At 48.2% G+C, this 21,401-nt stretch overlaps 1 protein-coding gene across 2 annotated transcripts in view; it reads left to right on the top strand.

The window, feature by feature from the left end:
• CELF3 (CUGBP Elav-like family member 3) overlaps nucleotides 1–21,401 on the top strand; it is a 58,082-nt gene that overhangs the window by 8,499 nt on the left and 28,182 nt on the right. The window contains exon 2 of one of the 2 annotated variants that reach the window (XM_061606926.1): nucleotides 6,984–7,066. The exons of the other annotated variant lie outside the window; for it this stretch is intronic. Coding sequence (XP_061462910.1) covers nucleotides 6,984–7,066 — 83 coding nt within the window. The remainder of the gene's footprint in view (nucleotides 1–6,983; nucleotides 7,067–21,401) is intronic. 2 annotated transcript variants of the gene reach the window in all.

Here is a 21,401-nt window from a genome sequence, read left to right as displayed (position 1 = left end):
CCACAAGATGTGGTGATGGCCACAGGCTTAGACTGCTTCAAAAGGGGTTTAGAGGGATTTATGGAGGAGGTGAAGGATACTCATAACAATGGCTATTAACCACGATGGCTATGCGGAAGCTCCAAGTTTAGAGGCAATCTTCCTCTGAGATGCTGACTAGCAAGGCCATCCAATTGCTTTCACGTCCTGCTGCCCATTTGAGCATCTCACTGGACCAGGTGGATATTTGGACTGGACCAGCAGGAGATTTATATATATATATCCGCTTTCTCCATGCCTCAAATGAGTTCCCTCCCCGTCCTATGTGTTTCTGCATGAGTTTGTGATCTTGGTGTGCTTTCTCACTGGAGGTAGACAATCCCACAGCGGTGGCCCGGTAGGCTTCCTCACCCAAGGGTGGCTCCATGCTTTCGAGCCTCTGCGTCAGGAGCAACTAGACATGCCCCAAACTCACCTGTTGTAGAGGCACAGTGGAATTCACCACACACACACCTACTACCCTCCACAGAGGCTGGATGGAAAGAGGCCAGAACAACGTGTTAGAGCATGCAGAGATGCAATGGGAAGCCTCCTTTCAATGGGAGGTTGCTCTGGATTCACAGGAGCATTTTCTAATGGTTAATTTTTTTCTTGTGGCCTGTTAGCAATTCTCTCACTGCACACTAGTTTGCAGAGGTCCACTGTTTTGAGAATTGCTACTCTGACAGACAAAAATAGCACAGCTCTCTACTCAAGCCCTCTCTCCTGCCAACAGACCCACCAGGTCCCTGGGTTTTGTAGCAAATGGGATGTCTGTAAACATTCCATACCACCTCCATGGTTGAGCCAATGGCTAGGGAGACATGATCCCGTCTTCTGTAAGGCAGACCTCTTACAGGCAAAGCTGTAGAGGGTTTAAAGCAGAGCTTGGAAAAGTTACTTTGTTGAACTACAACTCCCATCAGCCCCAGCCAGCATGGCCACTGGATTGGGCTGATGGGAGTTGTAGTTCAAAAAAGTAACTTTTCCAAGCTCTGGTTTAAAGTCTGCATTTTACCATGTGTGAGTGGTTTTTTTTCACAAATTTGTCTGGTTTTGGGGACAAATGGGCAAAAGTGCAATTTTTCAGCCGTTTTGCAATGATGTGTGGTTTCATTCGATACCTTGTGTGTGTGTGTGTGTGTGTGTGACCTTAGTTAGTTTCTCCCAAGAGCATCCTGAGCCAGCTTTACAAACAGATATGTAGATGCAGCCATCCTTTTTTTAAATCTTTTTTTTTAAATCTTATGTTTTGCAAACAGATGGGCAATGTCAGCAAAAAGCTGCAGTGTTCAGGGCAAAATAGAAGTGGAAGTTTGTGGTGAGGTGGGGTGGCAGGTTGGAGGCTGAGAAACTGAAAGAGAGATCCTTGCTGCTGCTGATCCAACTGTTTTGCCAGATGCAGACAGTCCCAAGAGACTGTGAATTAAAGCCCAACCTATCAGGGAAGGCGGCGACAGCTGTGTTTGTTTGGCCCAATCCAGGTCTGTTTTGATAACATATAAAGTATGTGAGGGGAGGACATTAAAGTAGAAATGGCAGGTGGTTAGGGGGTGGTTTACCACACCTTAATTCCCCACAGCCTATACCTACCCAAACACTTTTCTTACTCAAACTCCAGAAGTGAGCCTGGATTGGGGAAAAACAGTTATGGCAGGGGTGGGGGAAACTTTCTCAGCCCAAGGGCCACTTTCCCTTCTGGACAACCTTCCGGGGGCCACATGTCAGTGGCAAAAGTAAGCGGAGCAATGAATGTGAATTTTACCTTTGTACAACAACCTGTTTTCTACACACACTCACAGACTCGCTTCCAACCAGGTAAGTAAGAGAAATTATCAGAGCTCAAGGGCACATTCCGGCAGGGCTTCCTCCACAACCATGTTTTCTTTGCCCCTTTCCCCCTACTTTAATTTGTTTACGGTTTGCTGGCGCAGGTTCTATCTCTGGGGTTCTCAACATGGTGCACCATGGCGCCCTCAGCCATCACTGTTGGTGCCCATCCTGGTCTCCATATCCTTCCATGGGCTGGCTGCAAACTGTAGGCCAAGCATCCAGACACCCCACCCCACCATCTTACCTTCTCTTTCCCTGCAATGGGTTGTATCCTGCACTGTTTCTATTCAGAGTAGACCCATTGAAATGAGTTGGTTGGACTAACTTGGTTTCATTTGCTTTGTTGGATCTCCTCTGAGTATAGCATACAGTGGAATACAACCCAATGCTTTGCTTGTTTTTTTGTGTGTGTGAGGCTGGTTTACCTGCATTTTATCTGTTTTCATTTGTTTCAAGGTGTGTGTACCTGTTTTGCCTCTTGTTTGTTAAAGTGGGGTGGTCATGAGCGTTTGTCAGTTTTTTGTCTGTGAAATGGGTATTTTGTGGTGCCTATGACAGTCCCCTAGCTTTCCAAATGTGCCCCTGAGCCCCCACAAGGCTGGGGACTCCTATTTTATCCTTTTAACAGAGTCATGACAGGCAAAACAACATTAACAATAGAGTGAATATACCTTTTGAAATTTCTGTCTGCGTTGCACCCATTAAAGGCCCAGCAGGGCTTAGCTCATCATCTGGATCTAAGTACCAGAATTTCATCATAGAAAATGTGAAGGAGCCATAAAGGAGTCCTGACTAGGGATGGGGAGAAATTGGAGTTATCTGAAGGTGAATCTATCCAATTTGCACTTTCTGTAGCAACATGAGAACTGACACACAGCTGTCCTTCAAAATTTAAATGTATCTGAGTTTTGTGATGCCGTTCTCCAGCCAACCAGTATTTACAAAAGTGCATGTATTTGGGGAAAGTGTGCATAAAAATGATAATATTAGTGGGAAAATAACATACCAAAAATTCATTCTATTAAGAGAAATTGCTTGCAGAAAATATGTACATTAGTCAAAACTGCATACAAAAATGTGTTTTATTAAGAGAAAATTGCACTAAAATGCTGAAGAATTTTCATGAGGATTTTTTTACAAATTGCTGCAGAAATGTGGAGAACTGAATTTAAGATTGGAAAAAGGAGAAACAGAGAGAAGTGAAATGGACAGATCCTTGCATCCCTAAGCCTAACTCTATGTCCTACAGAGTACATTTCTCTTGAGGCTGCCTTCCAAGACCCAATAGCCATCTGAGCACCAATGTTCCAGCAAGTGAGGTTTCCATACCCCTCTCTCCATGGCAGAGGCAGAAGCAGAATAGATCATGCAAATTGCAGTCTATTTGCATAATTTATGCAAGTGAAAAACTCTGCCATTGATCGGCACAGGGTTTTTAAAATTGGTTTCTATAGTTGCCAGGCTGAAGGTGGCACACAGCCCTCCTGTCGTTGAACTCATCTTAATTCCTTGATTCCGTTATCTGTTGGATTGTGCAGTTAAACAGAAAATGGTCAGGATAAGTTTTTTGTATTTTATTAGTTGAAATTTCTCCTTACCGTGCTCTTCCATCTTATAGATTTAACTCTTTTTTAAAGTTAAAAGCCACTTGCAGGCATTCTCTTGATGATCCTTATATTGTATTTTATTGTATTAATGTACGTCGCCTAGAGTGGCCGTTAATTCGGCCAGATAGGCGACTGAGAAATAAAATTTTATTATTATTATTATTAACAACCTTGCAGAGTTGGCTGGTCGTATAATTATGCTCATGTGGCAGACAAGGGACCTTAGAGACTGCAGCTGTGCCCCATTAGAGAACAGCTGGGGTGCAACCAGAAACAAACCATGGAACTCAGAAGTGCCCATGGGTGCCTGCTGTATCTCTGTATGAGTCATTGCTCTGGGCATGTCTCCTTCTCATCAGCCTCTGCAGGAAGGCAGGTAATTCTGCTATATCTCTACATTGGATGTAATTGGTGCATTCATTCACTATTGGTGCAAGGAAGGATTGCTGCCTGGGTAGGCGTTTGCTTGCCACGTCTCTGTATAATTTGCTGTTTATGCGCAGGATAAACTTTGAAGCAGGGATTTCCTGGTTCGCTGCTTGCCAGTCTGACAACTCCTCAAGTTTCTAGTCCACAGTGGTTTCCCCCCAGACACACAAACATATTTCAGCTTGTAGCACGCTGGCTAGTGAAAAACAAACAATCTCTCTTGCTGCTGGCCAGTGCTTTTCCTGTCTGGTCACTTGTGTGCAAATTTTACTCGCCGCAAGGAAGTGACAACTTATGAGGCCGCACTGTGCCATCTTTTTGTTCTTCTTTCCCCCCGCCCTGGTCTGTCTGGTCAGCTGACGTGGCGTTGCAAGGCAGGCCCGCCAGAGTGTGACGGCTTTTGCTTTTCTGCCTCACTGATCCTTGCGACAGGCTCCCTGGCAGGGAACAAAATATAGAACTCAGCGCCGCAGCTTGGAAGAAAAGGAACATATTTCGCTTATAAATTTTTGGAAAAGGGTGGCAGGGGGAGAGAGGGGGGGAAGGTGAGTGGGGGGTTGGAATCATACTGGTGCAAGCTTTGCTCTCTTTCAAAATTGGCGTGAACTTTACAACAGGGAGTCAAGAATGACAGGTGAGAGAGGCGAGGCTCCCCGGAAAGCCTGGCTGGCAGCCTGGCTTGGCACTCCCTTTGCTATAGGGCTGTGCGATGTGTGTGTGTGTATGTGTGGGTTGCATATAGGCCATCGCTTGTGTGTGGTGAGTCCTCATAACCTAGCCAGAAAAAAGGATTTCAGCCCGAGGAGCTGATCTGAGGAGCTGATCTCTCTAACATCCTACCAGGAGGACAAAGATGTAAGAACGGCCTGTGCTGGATCAGACACACCTCCACAAGAACATGAGATGAGCGTGGCTGCTGGATCGGGCCAAAAGGTGACCCATCTGGTCCAGCCTCCTCTTCTCAAAGTGGCCAACCGGATGCCCCGAAGGGAAGCCCGCAAGCAGGATCGGAGCGCAAGAGCAACTCTCCCCTCCTGCATTTTCCAGCAGGCTCTTCCGACAGCGGAGGGAGAACGTAACCATTGATAGCCTTATCCTACATCTAAGCCAACGTCCTTGCTACCCCAGTGGCCAACCCAGAAGACCAGAAGCAGGCCCTGGCAGGCAGTGGCCCCTTGGGCCGTAGCTATGCTGTAGAGCCACTGCTTTTGCACGCAGAAGGTCCCCGGTTCAATCCCCAATGGCATCTCCAGGTAGGGCTGGGAGAGGCCTCCTGTCTGGAGAGCCGCTGCACGTCAGTGTGGAGCTAGATGGACAGACAGTCTGATTTGGCTCAGTGCGTGCATTTGAACCCAGCCTCAGCTTATGCCCTGCACGGAAACACGGTACTCTAGCCAGGGTTCTCTGTCCACGAGCGCAAGGGCTACTTTGAAGGTTCTGTTTGGTTTTAGGATGATTTTGTTGTTTGTCGTATGTTTGCATTTGTGTACACCGCTTAAATATGCAGGTGATTAAGCGGCACGTAAATGTTTTAAATAAATAAATAAGATCACTCAGACCATCTGGGGAAGTTTTACTCATGGCACCGCACCCTGCAGAATTACCACAGATCCCAAAACGGGCATTTTCTGGTGTTGTCCCTGTCCTGTGACATGCCTCTCCCTCTGTGGCTTCAAATGTTTTGTAAAGACCTGCCTTTTTGTCTGGGCGATTGGACTCTGCTTTATGTTGTCTGAATCCACCACCCCCTCCCAAATTCCTGCTTGATTTGTTTGTATCTGCTTTCATACCGCTGTTTTATTGGTTTTGGAATGGTATTTTTGTTTTAATTGTATATTTCTTTAAATATTCTCTGTCGCTTAGGGATATTTAAAAATATGAAGCGGTTTATCAATACTTTTGTTAAATAAATACATAAGCGTTTGCTTCAGAGTAAAGGTGAAAGGGATCAAGCTTGTTTAGACCTTGCAACATCTGCTGGTGTTATTGCAAAGGAAACTGACATTGGACCTGTTTCTGTCCCTGGTCTCTGTCATTCCCATTGTAAATCTGGCCTCTGGAATTCAGCTGAATTTCTGACTTTGCTACGGACTGTTACTGTGGTTTCAAAATGTAGACGTGTGCCGTGCTTTGGCGGGGGGGGGAGTTAGAGGGTGCTGGGTTAATGTGGGAAATTCTCCTGTGAGAATACCTTTGAGGAGGTTCCTGCCTTTCCGTCTCGCATGCCCCATTGACAGATACATTTTTAGCTTTTTCTTTCGGGTTGCTGGAAAGATGTTAAGACGATCCAGCCCAGGTGAGAAATTATACTTAAAAAAAAAAAAGGTTATCAGGTAGAGTTAAGAGATTTGGGGTTAGAAGGCCGTAAATAAGGCTAGGTGAGTTCATTTCTGCACTGTTATCTAGGGGTCTCCCCAAAGTTTCTTATCCCAGGGGTTGGAGGGGAACCTTTCCCTTTCTGGACAACCGTCTGAGGTTGTCCCATGCCAGGGTCTTTGTGGGGACAGTCTCTTTCTTGTAATGGCGATCAAGGCGGTGTACACGTGGTTCCAAACGGTGACCCATCTAGGTACACACCAGACCCAAACTACCTTAGCTTCAGCTAGGTGATGGCCTGATGCGCCTTCAGACCACAGTTTCTGTACAGTAGTCCCTGTGGCTGTTTTTATGGTTCGCTGATTGGTTGTGCCAGTCTCTCCTTCTGAGATTGTGTTTTTCATGTGGACAGGGACTGATGCCTTTTTTGTGCGTGCAGCACCTGACACCCACAGGTGGCCTTTGATAACATAAGGAGAGCCCTGCTGGAACAGGCCAGAGGCCCATCTGGTCCAGCATCCTGTTCTCGCCATGGCCAGCCAGATGCCTCCAGAAAGCCTAAAAGCAGGACCTGAGTGCAACAGCAGCTCCCCCCATTTACAATTCCCAGCAGTTGATAGTCAGAGGTGTGACCATGGAGGTATATCGTAGCCATTGATAGCCTGATCCTCCCTGAATTCATCTCATCCCCTTTTAAAGTTAGTGGCCATTGCTATATCTCTCACGGAAGCCGATTCCACAGTTTAACCATTAAAATGCAATCTCTCCTTCTTCTTCTAGGATGCGCCTTCCTGACCTACTGCGCCCGCGAGTCAGCCCTCAAGGCACAAAGTGCTCTTCACGAGCAGAAAACGCTGCCTGGGGTAAGTCCCGCAAGTTGTGGCTCTGTCGATGTTACCAGAGGCCTCTTCGCCTTCCCACCTCCTGACCTCCCTAATCACCTGTGGTGAAAGTGGTAAATGCACAACTCTCTCTCTCTCTCTGAAAATGACCAGATGACCATATCTCTCTGGGTGGAGCCAGGGGAAAGAATGGGTGAGCACTCCCACTAAAGACACCCACGTCTTTGGCTCTCCAGCCAAGAACGGGTCCCAGAAAATGAGATTCCTCCTCTGCCGTGTAAGGGACACGTATTGCAGTCAGGCACAGTGAATTAACTGTACACTCTCCCTTTGAGGACAGCTCAGATGCTACATTCACAGACACCTCTTAACTTAGATAAGGAGAAACTCTCCTGTAGGCCTGCCGTGTACTTAGAAATCCTCTCAGGGAGGTGCATTTATTTAGTTGTAGTTTAATTACCTCATTATTACTTTGCTATTAGTTAGTTGGCTGTCCTTTACCATGAGCTAAGTTACCAGTACTTGCGTGGAGCCTGATTCCGGCAGCCAAGGTTCAAGCAGCGAAACACACAGTGGTAGCAGTGGGATAAATGAATGCGTCTGTCCCAAGGCCCTCTGTGCGGAGTCTGATTCCAGTAGCCAAAGTGTAATAGACAGCACAAGAAAATCTCAGAAGGGCGTTCAGCAAAACAGGGTAGCTTGCAGTGGCCTGGGATGGTCTGTTAACACTTTATTTTTAAATTAATACCCCACTTTTCCACCATGAAATTCCTCAAGGATTACATAGAATAATCACTATCTATTATGGCTGTGTTTTGGTTATATTGTTTTAGAAAGTGCAAATTTGATGGATTCGCGTCTAAATGCAAACCGAATTGAATTTCTCTGCCATCTCTACTGGGGAGGGGGGGATATTCTGTCCCTAGCCATGGAACTCACTTGCCCTTTGGATGAGTCACTAACTCTGACTCTACCCTACCTGGCCAGGTTGTTGTGAGGATGAAATGGGAGATAACCTTTGTGTTTGCCACCCTGAGCTTCTTGGAGAAAGGGTGAGACATAAATGGGATTATTGAACAGGATAAGCTTTCACGATGCCCGGCGAAACCTCAGAAGCCAGAAAAGCTCTGAGTGATGGTGGTTTGGACAGGATTTGCAGTGATCTATAAACAATCAATTTAATAATAAAAAAGTTTTTCAGTGAGCTTGGGGCAGAGGAGAGAAATAATGAGTCTTTAACCCTCACATCGTAAACCTGCGGACAGGGCCTGATTTTCATGTTCAAATTCTCTTCAGCGCCAAGTGACTTCAGGCACCTTTATAAATAATAAATAGTCGTTCTTGTTCCTTATGAAAAGATGTTTACCCTGCTGTCTCATGAATCCCCCCATGAGGCAACGAAGAACAAATAATATAACTTATCAATATTTTTTTAAAAAAAAATAAGTAGAAGAAAAAACAAAGGCAGTTAGTTGGTGAAGCTGCATCAAACACACCCAATACAATATTAGTAATCAGTCACTGATCTTTCTTTCTTTTTTTTAAAGCAAAGATTCAGGCTAGAGAAATGGAAGCATTTCTTCCCACAGAGCTAGGATGGGAGACAAGTCTGAGAATTTCAGTTTCTCTCATTTTTCCAGCCTTAAGTTTAGCTCTCCACATTTCCACACAGCCCTTCCTGTACAACTGCAGACTCCAAATGGTTAGAGAGGAGTGGGGGGGGGAGCTGAGGACTTTGTTCCCTGCTATTCTGCCCTGTGGGTGTGCAGCAGAACAGATGTTTCTCTGTCTCTATGGCTGGGAGGCTCCCCCTTTGTCTATGGGGCAGGCAGTTTTTACCCCCTTATGCCCTCCACCCCTGCCAGCCACCTGCTTTAGCTTTCCACAGCTCTTTATTCAGCAAATGGCTTATTATTGCTATGAATTGTATTATTATTATCATTATTATTATTATTATTATTATTATTGGGTGGGAGATGCGATTTGCAGAAATGTCTGTGCCTCGCCGGTGACTGCCTCATTTAAGCTGCGCATTTTTGCCCTTTTGGATACAGAAAGTTCTGAAGGAAAAGGCCGTTTCGAGGCGCACCTAGGAAGCTGCGTTGTGCTGAGTTAGACTCTTGGTCCATCTAGCTCAGTGTTGTCCACACTGACTGGCAGCGGCTTTGCAGGATTTCAGACAGGAAGTCTCTCCTGGCCCTATCTGGAGACTCTGGGGATTGAACCTGGGACCTTCTGCGTGCCAAATAAGTGCTTTCTGCCACTGTGCTATGGGCCTTCCTCCCAAAGGGCAAGGGCAAAATCTGCCAGGTTTCCTAGAAGGGTCATTCATTGGCAATCACTCGTGGCTGAGTAAGACTGTCTTCCGAGATAAGGTCTTTAACGGTGGGTCCATAAGTGACTGTGGAGGCCCATTCTGGATCCACACAGCCTCCCACAGTGAGGACATAGGTTTCCAGATGGGAGATGGTCGTGATGAGGATTTGTTTGACGTGCCTTCCACTCAGCTCGATTGTCCATTCGCCCTGTATTCGTGCTTTTTCCAAGTCCATGGCACCTTTGATAATAGCCGACCTCCATTTGGGACGTTCATGGGCCAAGACTTCCCAGTTCCCGATGTTCATGTTACATTTTTTTAGATTCGCTTTAAGAAGGGTAGCAACCCACTCTCTCTTGTTCCTAGGTCAAGCCAGGTCTGTAAGTGGGGATGGATAAATCTGTCAATTCCAAGCCCTCATTTTTCCACTTTTAAGTTCAGCTGGATACATTTCTGCATCTTTTTGCAAAATAAAAAAATTAAGCCCTCACAAAACCTCATGAGCATTTTAGCACACACACGCACCCCGATCTGCACAAACCTGAGGACCCTCCACCTCAGATCTGGCTCTGCATCAAATCAGGGAGTGAGGCTAATGTTTAATAAAGGGCCTTGAAGCCCTAATTAAGCATATGATTGGGACAAGAGCGGCGGAAGGAGACGCTCCATCTCCTCTCCTCTCCAGACCAAGAGCAGTGGGATTCAATTCTCCAAGGGGGAGCACTTGCGAATGATATCTAAGGGCCTTGTAAATTCACACAAGAACCTTGAACTTGGCCCGTTAGCATATGGGCAGCCAGTGCAAGCTTTTCAGCGCCGAGCGATATGCTGGCGGTAGTCTGTCTCCACCAACAGTCTAGCTGCAGCGCTTTGCTGAGTTGTAATCCATCAATGCTGGGAGGGCACCATCTTGGCTGCCCCTCCTCTAGCCTTTATAGCAGAGATGAGGAACTGCCAGCCCACAGGCCAGATGCAGGCACTGGGGCCTCCCTTATCCATCCCCCAGGTGTGTGTGCGTCAGTGGCCATGCCCACTTTGGTCTTGATCCCCAGGGTGTTGGCTGAGAGGAGAATGAAGCCCTCCGCCTAGAAAAAGGTTTCCTTACTCCTGCCTTGCAGGAAAGAGCCCTGCTGTTTCCCACAACTGGCCAATCAGAAGCCTCCAGGAAGCCTTCAAGTAGGGCATGAGGCCAACAGCCCTTCTTTACTGTTGTGTCTCCCCCACCACGCACATACGCAAAGGCAGACTGCCTTTGAATATGGACGTTCGTTTTGCCCATCCACCCCCGATCTTCTGCCCTGCAGACTTTTTGGACGACAGCTCCCATCAGCCCCAGCCAGTTGAGGAAGGCTGTTTCAGGCAGTCGCCATATTCTGAGTCACACCATTGATCCACCTAGCTCAGTACTGCCTGCACTGACTGGCAGGCGCTCTTTGAGGTTTCTGACAGCAGGGAAGGGTCTCTCTCAGCTCTACCTGGAGATGCCAGGGATTGAACCTGGGACCTTCTGCGCACAAAACAGGTCCTCCGCTACTGAGCCACGGCACTTCCCCTGAAAATAAAGTAGGATCTCAGACCTCGCAATTCCGAATAAAGGACTGATCCATCTAACTCCAGGCTGTCCGTACCTGACTGACTGTGGCTCTCAAAGGAGCTAAACCGCCCAGAGAGCTTCGGCTATGTTGTAAACCGCCCAGAGAGCTTCGGCTATGGGGCGGTATATAAATGCAATGCAATATAATAATAATAATAACAACAACAACAACAACAACAATAACAATAACAATAATAAACAACCCAGGGCCTCCTTATGCACAGCAGATGCTTCTGCCACTGAGCAACAGTCCTTCCCCAAAACATTAGGGCTAGTAGCCACTGATTGATCTCTCCTTCTCCATGAATACTTCTTTAAAAGAGGATTAGGCAAATTCAAAGAGGACAGGGCTTATCCATGGCTACTAGCCATGATGGCTGTGCTCTGCCACCCTAGTCAGAGGCAGCATGCTTCTGAAAACCAGTTGCCGGAAGCCTCAGGAGGGGAGAGTGTTCTTGCACTCGGGTCCTGCTTGCGGGCTTCCCCCAGGCACCTGGTTGGCCACTGTGAGAACAGGATGCTGGACTAGATGGGCCACTGGCCTGGTCCTGCAGGCTCTTCTTATGTTCTTATGTTCTTACGTGTATTCCCCCCTTTAAAAAACCATCTAGCCTCCCGCCACGCCTTGTGATGTCTGTACACTAAGCCTCTGTCGCGTAAAGAAGAGCTTTCCTTCGTCTGTGCACTGCTCATCAGCTGCAAAGATACGCTTGAAAGCCGGTCTGCGGTAGAAAGGATTGAACTGAATTCCAGTCGGCTTCGGGGGGGGGGGAGTCCTTGCTTTTCTTAGCTCCTTTCTCCCACCCTCTACGGAATGGCAAAGCACTACTATCCATCCAGTCCTACCTTTGTTTACTTTCACATAAGTCCTTGTTTCCTTGCAAGGCAGTTGGGGCTGCCTCCTCTTGTAAAGCATGTCAAAGATTGCAGCCAAAATTGCAGGAAGCGTTTTTTTAAAAATCATGCAGAGTTCAGTCCCCACTTTCACATGATTCATACTTCCCGAAGGTATACGAGAACTGAAAGAGGGCAACGCTCCAAAATGTGCTCTTCTCCAAATGTTGCGATGTGGTTCTCCAACCAAAAACGCACATAGCAGTGAAAATTACAAAGATGCATTATTCTAAGGGAAATTGCTTGCTAAAGCCATGTAAGGTAATCTTTAAAAAATTTAAAAGGGCATAGGAGACATGCACGCTAAAAAGCTGGCTTTTTTACCTTTTTTTTTAATTGCCAAATGTTGCAGAAATATGGCAAACTGAACTTAGAAGTGGGAGAAAATGAGAGAGGGTGAAAAACCAAAATGGACGGATTCATCCAACGTCGATTTTAAGATGAAGTGGCGCTAAGGATGATATAGCAGGGGATTTATTTATTTTGGGGAGGGTGGGAGAGTTACTGCAGAATTTTGCTTTCTTGATTGATTTTTGTAGCCCAGGTCTGCCTCTTGGCTGCCTCCGCCTCCTCACCCTCCTTTTGTCCAGGGACTTATCTGGAAACATCTGTTATAAATATATCTCCCCTTCTGCTACCTCGTCACCTGGCTGCCCAGTTGCTAGGCAACCAGCAGGCTCGAGAAAGCACCGTTGTCAGGTAAACACCGTGGCTCGTGGCGGTGGGGGGGGAGATGGAAAGGGGGGACAGGTGTGCCGAGTCATTGGGGTTGGGGAGGGAGGTGGAAATATCAGAGGCGGCGGAGGCAGCGGTGCATCTGCGGACGTGTCTGCCGTCCGTGTCAGGGGAATACATCCCAGGTCCCGGGAGGGTTTTGTGTCTGGGTTGATATACGCGTCTGTTCTCCTTTGAAGCCGACCAGTGAGAGAGAGCACATATCCTCCTCGAAGCTTCTTGCCACGGCCTTGCGGGGTTCACATTGCAATTTTGTTAGGAGGGGAGAATTCCAGCCGCCGCAACTTCTCCAAGCAAAGCGGCACGCCAGTGTGATAAGCTATGCCCGAGCTTATGTTCTCCCCGCCATAACCCCGCTGGCAATGCCTGCTGCCCGACTGATTTGACCTGGTGCAATTGTGCTTTCTAGCCCTAAACGCGTGCCGTCTCACACGTTGCAGATACCAAGAAGAGCCTCATTGCATCAGAGCAAAAGGTCCCTCCAGCCTGACTATCTAGGTCTCCACACTGGCCACCTGGATTCCCCCACCCCAGGAAACCCCTTCAAGGAGGGCATGAAGATAACAGCCCTTCCCTGCTGCTTTCTCCCTAGCAACTGGCAGTTTGTCCAGCCCCCCTTTAAAGCGGTCTAAGCTGGTAGCCGCCCCATTGCTGTGGCAGCAAGTTCCACCACAGGATTGATTTGTTGGATGAAGAAGCCTTTATGCCATCTAGCTCAGTTTTGTCTACACTGACTGGCAGCAGCTCTCCAGGGCTTCAGACCCTGCTGCCTCTTAGCCCTATGTGGAGATGCCGGGGGTTGAACCTGCAGCCTTCTGCATGTGAGGCAGATACCCTGCCACTGAGCTACAGCCCTTCCCTAACCCTAGCTCTGTATTATTATTACTATTATTATTATTTGTTGTTGTTGTTGTTGTTGTTTATTACATTTATATACCACCCCATAGCTGAAGCTCTCTGGGCGGTTTACAACAATTAAAAACATTAAAAACAAATATACAAATTTAAAAACACTTTAAAAAAAAACAATTTAAAAACACATGCTAAAAGGCCTGGGAGAAGAGGAAAGTCTTGACCTGACACCGAAAAGATAACAGTGTTGGCGCCAGGCACATCTTGTCAGGAAGATCATTCCATAATTTGGGGGGCACCACTGAGAAGGCCCTCTCCCTTGTTGCCAGACTCCCAGCTTCCCTCGGAGTAGGCACCCGGAGGAGGGCCTTGGATGTTGACCAGGGATGGGGAACCCGTAGTTTTCCAGACGATGCTGGACTCCAGCTGTCATCTGGCCCAGCAGCCAGCATGGCCAATGGTCAGGGATGATGGTGGGGGACAAGGGGCTTTGAAAAGTGATTAGACCCATTCATGGAGGAGAAGGCTATCAGTGGCTACTAGCCACGATGGCTGTGTTCTGCCTCCACACTCGGAGGCAGTATGCCTCTGGATACTGGCTGCTGGGAATCACAGGAGGGGAGAGTTGCTGTTGCGCTCAGGTCATAGAAGGACAGAATTGTAGAGTTGGAAGGGGCCTGTAAGGCCATCAGGTCCAACCCCCTGCTCAGTGCAGGAATCCACCTTAAAGCATCCCTGAGCGGTGGCTGCCGAGTTGCCTCTTGAATGCCTCCAGCATCGGAGAGCCCACTGCCTCCCTAGGTCGTTGGTTCCATAGTCGTACTGCTCTAACAGGAAGTTTTTCTTGATCTTCAGGCCCTGCTTGTGGGCATGATGCTTGACTAGGTGGACCCCCTTTGGCCTGATCCAGCAGCCAGGCTCTTCTGATGTCCTTGCGGGTTGCAGTCTGGCAACCCCTAGAGAGCTGCAAGTCCCCCATCTCTGCCATAACACTTAAATGAAACCTCCATCAACTAAAGCAGTATTCCTTTGAATAGCAGATGCTGTTGCTTTCATGCCCTGTTAGTGGGCTTTCCTGAGGTCTCTGACAGGCGAAAACAAAATCCTTTCCCCTTCCTTTGGGGATCTAGAAATACAGGGGGGGTTGGCAGGCTATTTAGAAAGGCTTAGTGGGACACATGCAGCCCACGGGCTTGTGGTTCCCCACATGTCTGCCTTTGATGGTGAGCTTGCGATCAGGGCCTATGCCCCATTTTATGCACAAGACGCAATGTATGTGGGTTATTTCACAATTGGCCCAACGCAAGGTGTGTTCCTCAATGCCCGGGGCCCATGCCACAGCTTAACAACCTAAATTGTCTCAGGGCCTCAGGCAGGATCGAGAAGGAAACCCTCCCGCAACAAACGTTCATAGCATCGGCAAAACTTTTTTCCCCATTGCTGTCGGAAGCTCTTGACTAGCCCTCCTCATTAGGAACCTCCCAAACGGCTTTGACTTGCCGCTCTAGGTGAAATCTGGTGGCAGCTCGAATTTGGCGGCCAAAGAAAGTGTGTCCCCCCAAATCGGGGCCTGCTGAAATCATGCTACTGGGCCCAGGCCCAGTTGGGCGTCCATGATTCACCTCGATAAGCGTTTCAGTTAACAAGGCCTTACTCTCCGCACAGGAAGGTGGCGGGTGCGATTTTTTCACCCCAATTTCCTGTCTCTTCCCTCCGAAGGGAGGACGTGGTGCCCATCTGAAATCAGAAGGCATTGATCTGGGTGCCAACTGCTGTAATCCGGCTTCCCATGCCCCTCCCCGTGCAACATGCTTCTCCTCAGCTTCACCAGGCCTAAATCAAGGGATTATCCAGCCCAATCCTAAATCTCCTTAGATCCCAGCATGCTGTGCATGGACAGAGTATTACTACAGGGGTGGGGTGGGGGGGGTCAGCGGCCTGCTGCTTGTTTAGTATCGGTGACCCAGGGAGAGCGATACGCCATTTGAGGTTCACGGCTCCAGAGGGGATAAGAGAAAGAGAGAGGTGGCAGGTCATTGCTCTGAAAATATTCAGGGATAAAGTGATCCCAGCGCTTAAAGACCCAGCCATATCTTTGTGCCGGAGCCTGCATGAAAATCGGAAGCCACAATGTCCACCAATCTTTAAGGGTGACGAACCAGCAGAGCGTTCAGAATGAAAGAATTCAAAACCTCTGTGAAAGCTGCACTACCTTAAGTCCATCCTTCATCTGTCCACTTAGCTCCCTGCAGTGTGTGCTCTGACTGGCAGCAGCTCTACAGGACCTCTAGCAGGGAGATTCCTCACTTCTTCTATCTGAGATCGTTTCAGTTGGAGATGTTGAGGACAGAAAAGGTCCCCAAAGCTTTTTGCCTTTCCCAATTTGGGAGGTGTGCCAGCATGCCCTCCCACCCTACCACCAAGTCATTTCCTTTCTACAACTTTCCCAGCTTTTTGAAACAGAGGCCCTGTTTGCTTGTAACTCAGCTACAACTAGGGGTGGGCGAATCCCTCAGTGTTGGCCTCTCTTAGTTTCCCATCTGCCCAATGTAAAGGTCAGTTCTTTGCATTGCAAAGTCCTCGTGAAAATTCATTGGCATTTTAGTGCAAATTTCTCCGAACATACACAATTTTTCCAAAGCATTTTCCCTTTTCGTAAGCTGTTTTCACTAACAGATACATTTTATGGACTCTTAACTCCAATATGTACATTTTTGTACGCATCCCTTGCCTAGAGAACCGCATTGCAAATTTCGGGGTAGTGCAGATTTCACAGGATGGCTGTGTTTCCCTTTGCGTGTCGTTTCAGGAAATGCAAATTAGGAAGGTTGGCCCTGAAATGCGAACTGAATCAAATCCCTCCCACATCCCTAGCGTAACATCTTACGAGCCAAGAATCACTTGCTGAAAGCTGCCCGCTCCTCATAGTGCATTGCTAAAGCCATTGTTTTCTACCCTTAGTCTGGTTTCTCCCGGGTATGGATGTACAGCTCTCGGTAGGGATGTTCCTACAGCTCAGCTCCAGTGCAAACACATTTAGTACCTGGATTATTGCAGCTTGTTTCTGAAAACAAGCCAGGATCAGCTTCATCATGCCCCATGTTTAGTCACCTACCATTTTTTCGTTGTAGTTAGTGTGCTTGAAGTTCTTCCTAGGTGCAAAGAGAGGTTGCGCGATGCACAAACTGAGGCCTACTGACTGATTCCGTCACCCCCCAATCCCTCAGTTTCCCTTCTGAAATAATGTACACTTTCCCCCTTCCCCTTGCTAGAAATGGAACACGTTGAATGCCTGTCGCAAATGGCCGAAGAAAATTAAGAGCCTGTGTCGGGATATGGGTAATCCCCACTTTAATCTCCCTGTGGAGATCCCTGGCGGGGTTGGTGAGAGGGGCAGAGACAATGGACGGGGCGGAGGGCTTTCGTTTTCTTCTTGGCCCAGGAGGGTTTGGTTCTATAAATCTTTGGGAGCTGGAAGTGGGAACCTTTCCATAGCCCTCCGGAGAGGGGATTTGAACTGGTGCCGGGCTGCAATTTTCTCATCTGAACGGTCGACGACATAGAGGCCCCTTCCTTTGGGGAAGGGCTGTAGCTCAGTGGGTAGAGCATCTGCTTTGCAGTGCAGAAGGTCCCAGGTTCAATCCCCAATGACATCTCCAGGTAGGGCTGGGAATGCCCCCTGCCTGAAACCCTGGCGAGCTGCTGCCAGAGTGTCGAGAGCACTGCGCTGGAAGGACTAATGATCTGGTGTGGTATAAGGCAGTTTCCTATACTCCTAACAAAAACCACACCCTTCAGTTATTCAGAACCATGAGGACTGGAATCTTACCTGGTTTGTAGGGGAAGGACAATATCTTATCAGCAGAGAGCCTTCTTTGCAGGCAGAAAGCCCTGGGTTCAATCCCTGGCATCTCCGAGCAGGGCTGGGGAAAGATTTCTCGTCTGAAATCCTGGGTAGCCGCTGCCAGTCAGTGTCAACTATACTGAGCTAGAGAGGCCAATGGTCTGACGGTGGGATAAGGGAGCTTCCTGTATTTCTCTACACCTGTGCGTGGGCTTCTCCTGGGTACCAAATGGATCTTCAGCATCATCCCACAGAGTCCGTATTTCTCCGCATCCCTCGTGGCCTGCAGCCGCCCTTCACCTTTCACCAAGGCCGCTGGCTCTTGCACGTATCAGCGACGGGGTGAGAACATTTGGCTCCCAGCAAAACACAACAGGGGCCCATCTGATGTTCCCGACTCATCCCACCCGTCTACAAGAAGGGAGGCCCACCGCTGTTATTCACGGCATTGATTTGTGCCATTCGGGTGTTTCTGTTGCACCTTTGGTGCGCATTAGGTGCTGTACAAACTACAAGGGGGCAGGTCCCTGCCCCACGGTGCTTACACCTCAAAATTCCGTGCTGCATGGTTACTAGCCATTGACTGAGGCGGCTTTTCCCAACCCTGTTTTCAATACCCTTTGTGGGGCTCCCATGGGTTGGCCACACGGACAACTCTGCAGTGGTGTCTTTGTTTGCCCAGCAGTGGAGGCTGGTGCCCATTGGGACTGATGGGGAGGAAGTCAGGGAGCCCAGTAGTAGGTGGAGCCAGAGGCAACCAGGAGGAGAGCCAACTGATTCTGGTTTTGTCCCCATCTTCCTTCCTCCGTGGTGCAGAGTGGTAAGTGGCGGCAACGCAGCCGAAGCTCTGCTCACGGCCGGAGTTCGATTCCAATGAAAGGAGGAAGTCGAATCTCCGGTAAAAAGGGTTGAGGTCCACTCAGCCTTCCATCCATCTGTGGTCGGTAAAATGAGTACCCGGCATATGCTGGGGGGTAAAGGCCGGGGATGGAACTGGCAATCCCACCCCATATATATGGTCTGCCTAGTAAACATCGCAAGACGTCACCCTAAGAGTCGGAAACGACTCGCACTACAAGTGCGGGGACACCTTTACCTTTTCCTTCCTCCTGAGTTCTACAAAGGCATCCCTGAGACTAAGGAGGGAGCTGACAGGCAATGCCACCCCCTAGACTGGTTGTAAGTAAGGAGTTAGGAGGCTGGCTGAGGGCAGACTGGTGGGGTGGGGCCACACTTGCCCTAACAGACCAGCCTGCACTGTTCCCTTCTAAGGGATCTCTGCTCCACCGCATGCAAGCGCTCGGCTCAGCTTGGCTCCTGCTTTCCGTAGCCTGGGTTGCGGCGATTAGCCACGCCACAGCACCACGCCGTGGCCTGACGTGGCGAAACGAGCCCAGGCTTTGGAACATCATCCCCGTGGGGCCGAAGATTATCTGACGGGGCCCACCCTTCTGCTGCGCCACACTAGAAACTGTGTCATCCGTGGGGGGGGGGGACTTGCCCTGATCAAAACTGTGCAGCTCATTAACGTGGATAAAACCCCATTCTTTGGGGAGGGGGGCCTTAGAAGGAAAATTAGTTTTGCAAGCTGACATTCTTTGCAGGCTCCTGACTTTCTCTTCCTTCTTTTTGGAAAGCAAAGACACCTTGCTTATTCATCTTTTGTTAGGAAAATAGACACACCTTTCCTTCTTCCCCCTCCCCCCTTTCTCTCCCCTCCTTTGCCAAAGTCTCCGGGTCATTGTTTAGAGAGATAAGTTATGATGTCAGCACAGTTCCTATGGCAACATGATGGGCGAATTGGAAATGAGTGGGCGGTTACCATGGTGTATATTCTCCCGTTGCCATCGTTACCGAGCACCTGCTCCCTTTTCGCCGTCCACTTTTTTTCATCCCCCCCCCCCGGTGATTTTTCTGACAGAGATGGGGGGGCTTAAGAAGTTGAGAGTTGTTGTTGTTTTATTATTATTATTGTTATTTTATTATTATTTCTGGATTCGTCCATATCTTGGGGAATTGTGGTGGGAATTAATGCACAGCACAGAAGCCTTCACCTCGTCTCATGATAAAATGGGGTACTTTCCCTGCGGCGTATTTAATCACGAGAGCTCTGAATGCTTTGGAGGAAAAAAGCTGAGTTGTTTTTTTAAAAAAAGCTATAAATGCCAACTAAAATGGCATGTGTTTTTTAAAAAATAAAAGACATGCACATTTGACACAGATCCCTTAGATCTCTTGTCCCACTCCTGAAACTACGCCTGGGTGCTCGTAATGGAAATAAATGCAACCTCAGTCTGTACCTCCACTCTGTTCAGCTTCCGCAGGCTGCTTTGGGCAAAGACTTCTCCTCTTGTGCCGAAATAAATGCATATTCTTCCTGATTTTTTTTTTAAATAACCCCTTTTTATTTTTAACTCCCTCTCTCTCTTGTCAAATTTTAGTTTGTAAGCCCCTCAGGACAGGGACCTACCTTGTCCTGCAATAAATGCATATTCTTTCAGAGTTTGTTTGTTAGCACTGCCACTATATCTCTCCCTCCCTCTCTGCTATTCAATTTTAGTTTGTAAGCCCCTCAGGGCAGAGACTTGCCCTGTTGTTACTTTGAGCAAAACCATGCATATTAATGGTGCTATGGGTTGTCTCCCATGTCAGTCCCATTCAGAGTAGACCCACTGAAATCGGTCAACATTACCAACTTAGTTCCATAAATTTCTGTGGGTCTCTGAGTAGAACTTAGCTGGATACTATCCTATGTAACTACTAATAGTAAATAATAATAATTAAAAACTAATAACTATTTCAGTCATCATCATCATGGGTTGCATCCAACGTTAACCCTACTCAGAGTAGACCGATTGAAATTAATGGATCTGTCTAACTTAGAACCATTAATTTCAACTGATTTCCTCTGAGTAAAATTCATTTGGATATAAGGCATTGCCTATCAGTCCAAAACCGCACATATGGCCCTTGCCTTCAAATTGTGGCAGGGAGGGAGTTTGCAGACCCACAGACAATCTCACGCCAGGTGGATCAGCTCTCTTTAGGAACAGGAAATTGTGCAGGCCTAAAGTGAATGAACCCCAAGATAAACCTCTCCCCTCTTTTCTCTTCTCCCTCCCACCTTCCCCCGCCTCGGCCACTCCACCCCATCTAAGTCCCAATGAAAGGTCCTGGCATCTTCCTATCTCTCTTAAATTCCCAGTGGTGACTCTGTCCTGTTCTGATTTGTATAGCAGTGCAATGGGGAGAGGCTGGCTTTTCCAAATGGTGGTGGTGGTGATAATAATGGTGTGTTATTTGTGAGGAATTAAAAAAAGGGAGTTGCACAGTCCCCCATCCCTCAGCTGCACCAGTTGCCGTAGCAACGCGAGGCAGAGGCTGATGTGGGAGAAAGATACAGGCCTTGGGCACCATGGCAACCAGATCCCAATCCCCGCATGGAGCTTTAGGGGGTGGCTTGTGGTGGGGAGGCAGTGAGGAGCATGGGGGGGGGTGTCCCTGTGTTGGGAAGGGAATCCTGCCCTCTGCTGCACTGCAAAGCAAGCCGTCTTCTATAAAGCTGTGGCCTGCACAGCTCCTGGAACAGAGCCGTCTACATCCCCTCACATGTTTGGGGGTACCAAAATGCAGTCTTTTTGTATAAGCCAGTCTCTTGGGTACCCACACACCCCTGGGGATGTCAGAAGGCATTGTTGCCCATCTCATAGTATATTCTTTGCATGCAGCTCTGTTTCCATCCCGCTGCATTTCGTCTTCTGCCAAATACTACATGATTGGCCTCGCTGTGTCCACTGTGGCGGAATTACGTAACTTTATTAATTGATTACGTAAGTGACATCGTCATTACGTGATACCACCCCAGTCATTTGGATGCAATGCAAAGGGAGGGAAGGGTTGTAATCAATTACGTAGCATTTGCAGGCTGACAGCAGCAACAACAGGGAATACTGTTTTCTGGATTGATTGTTCATATTTGCTGGATTGATTGCCGGATATTTTCCTGGATTGATTGACTGCTGGATTGGTTGTTCTGGACCTGGGATGCATAAGTGAACCTTGGCAAATTCCATTCCATTTCTTCGTCTGAATTCACCGACATGCTTGCCCTCCCGAACCT

Source organism: Rhineura floridana, chromosome 22 (assembly GCF_030035675.1).
Source record: "Rhineura floridana isolate rRhiFlo1 chromosome 22, rRhiFlo1.hap2, whole genome shotgun sequence".
Taxonomy (NCBI): domain Eukaryota; kingdom Metazoa; phylum Chordata; class Lepidosauria; order Squamata; family Rhineuridae; genus Rhineura; species Rhineura floridana.
Note: the sequence above shows the minus strand (reverse complement) of the source record. Positions and strands in the feature narration are given on the sequence as shown.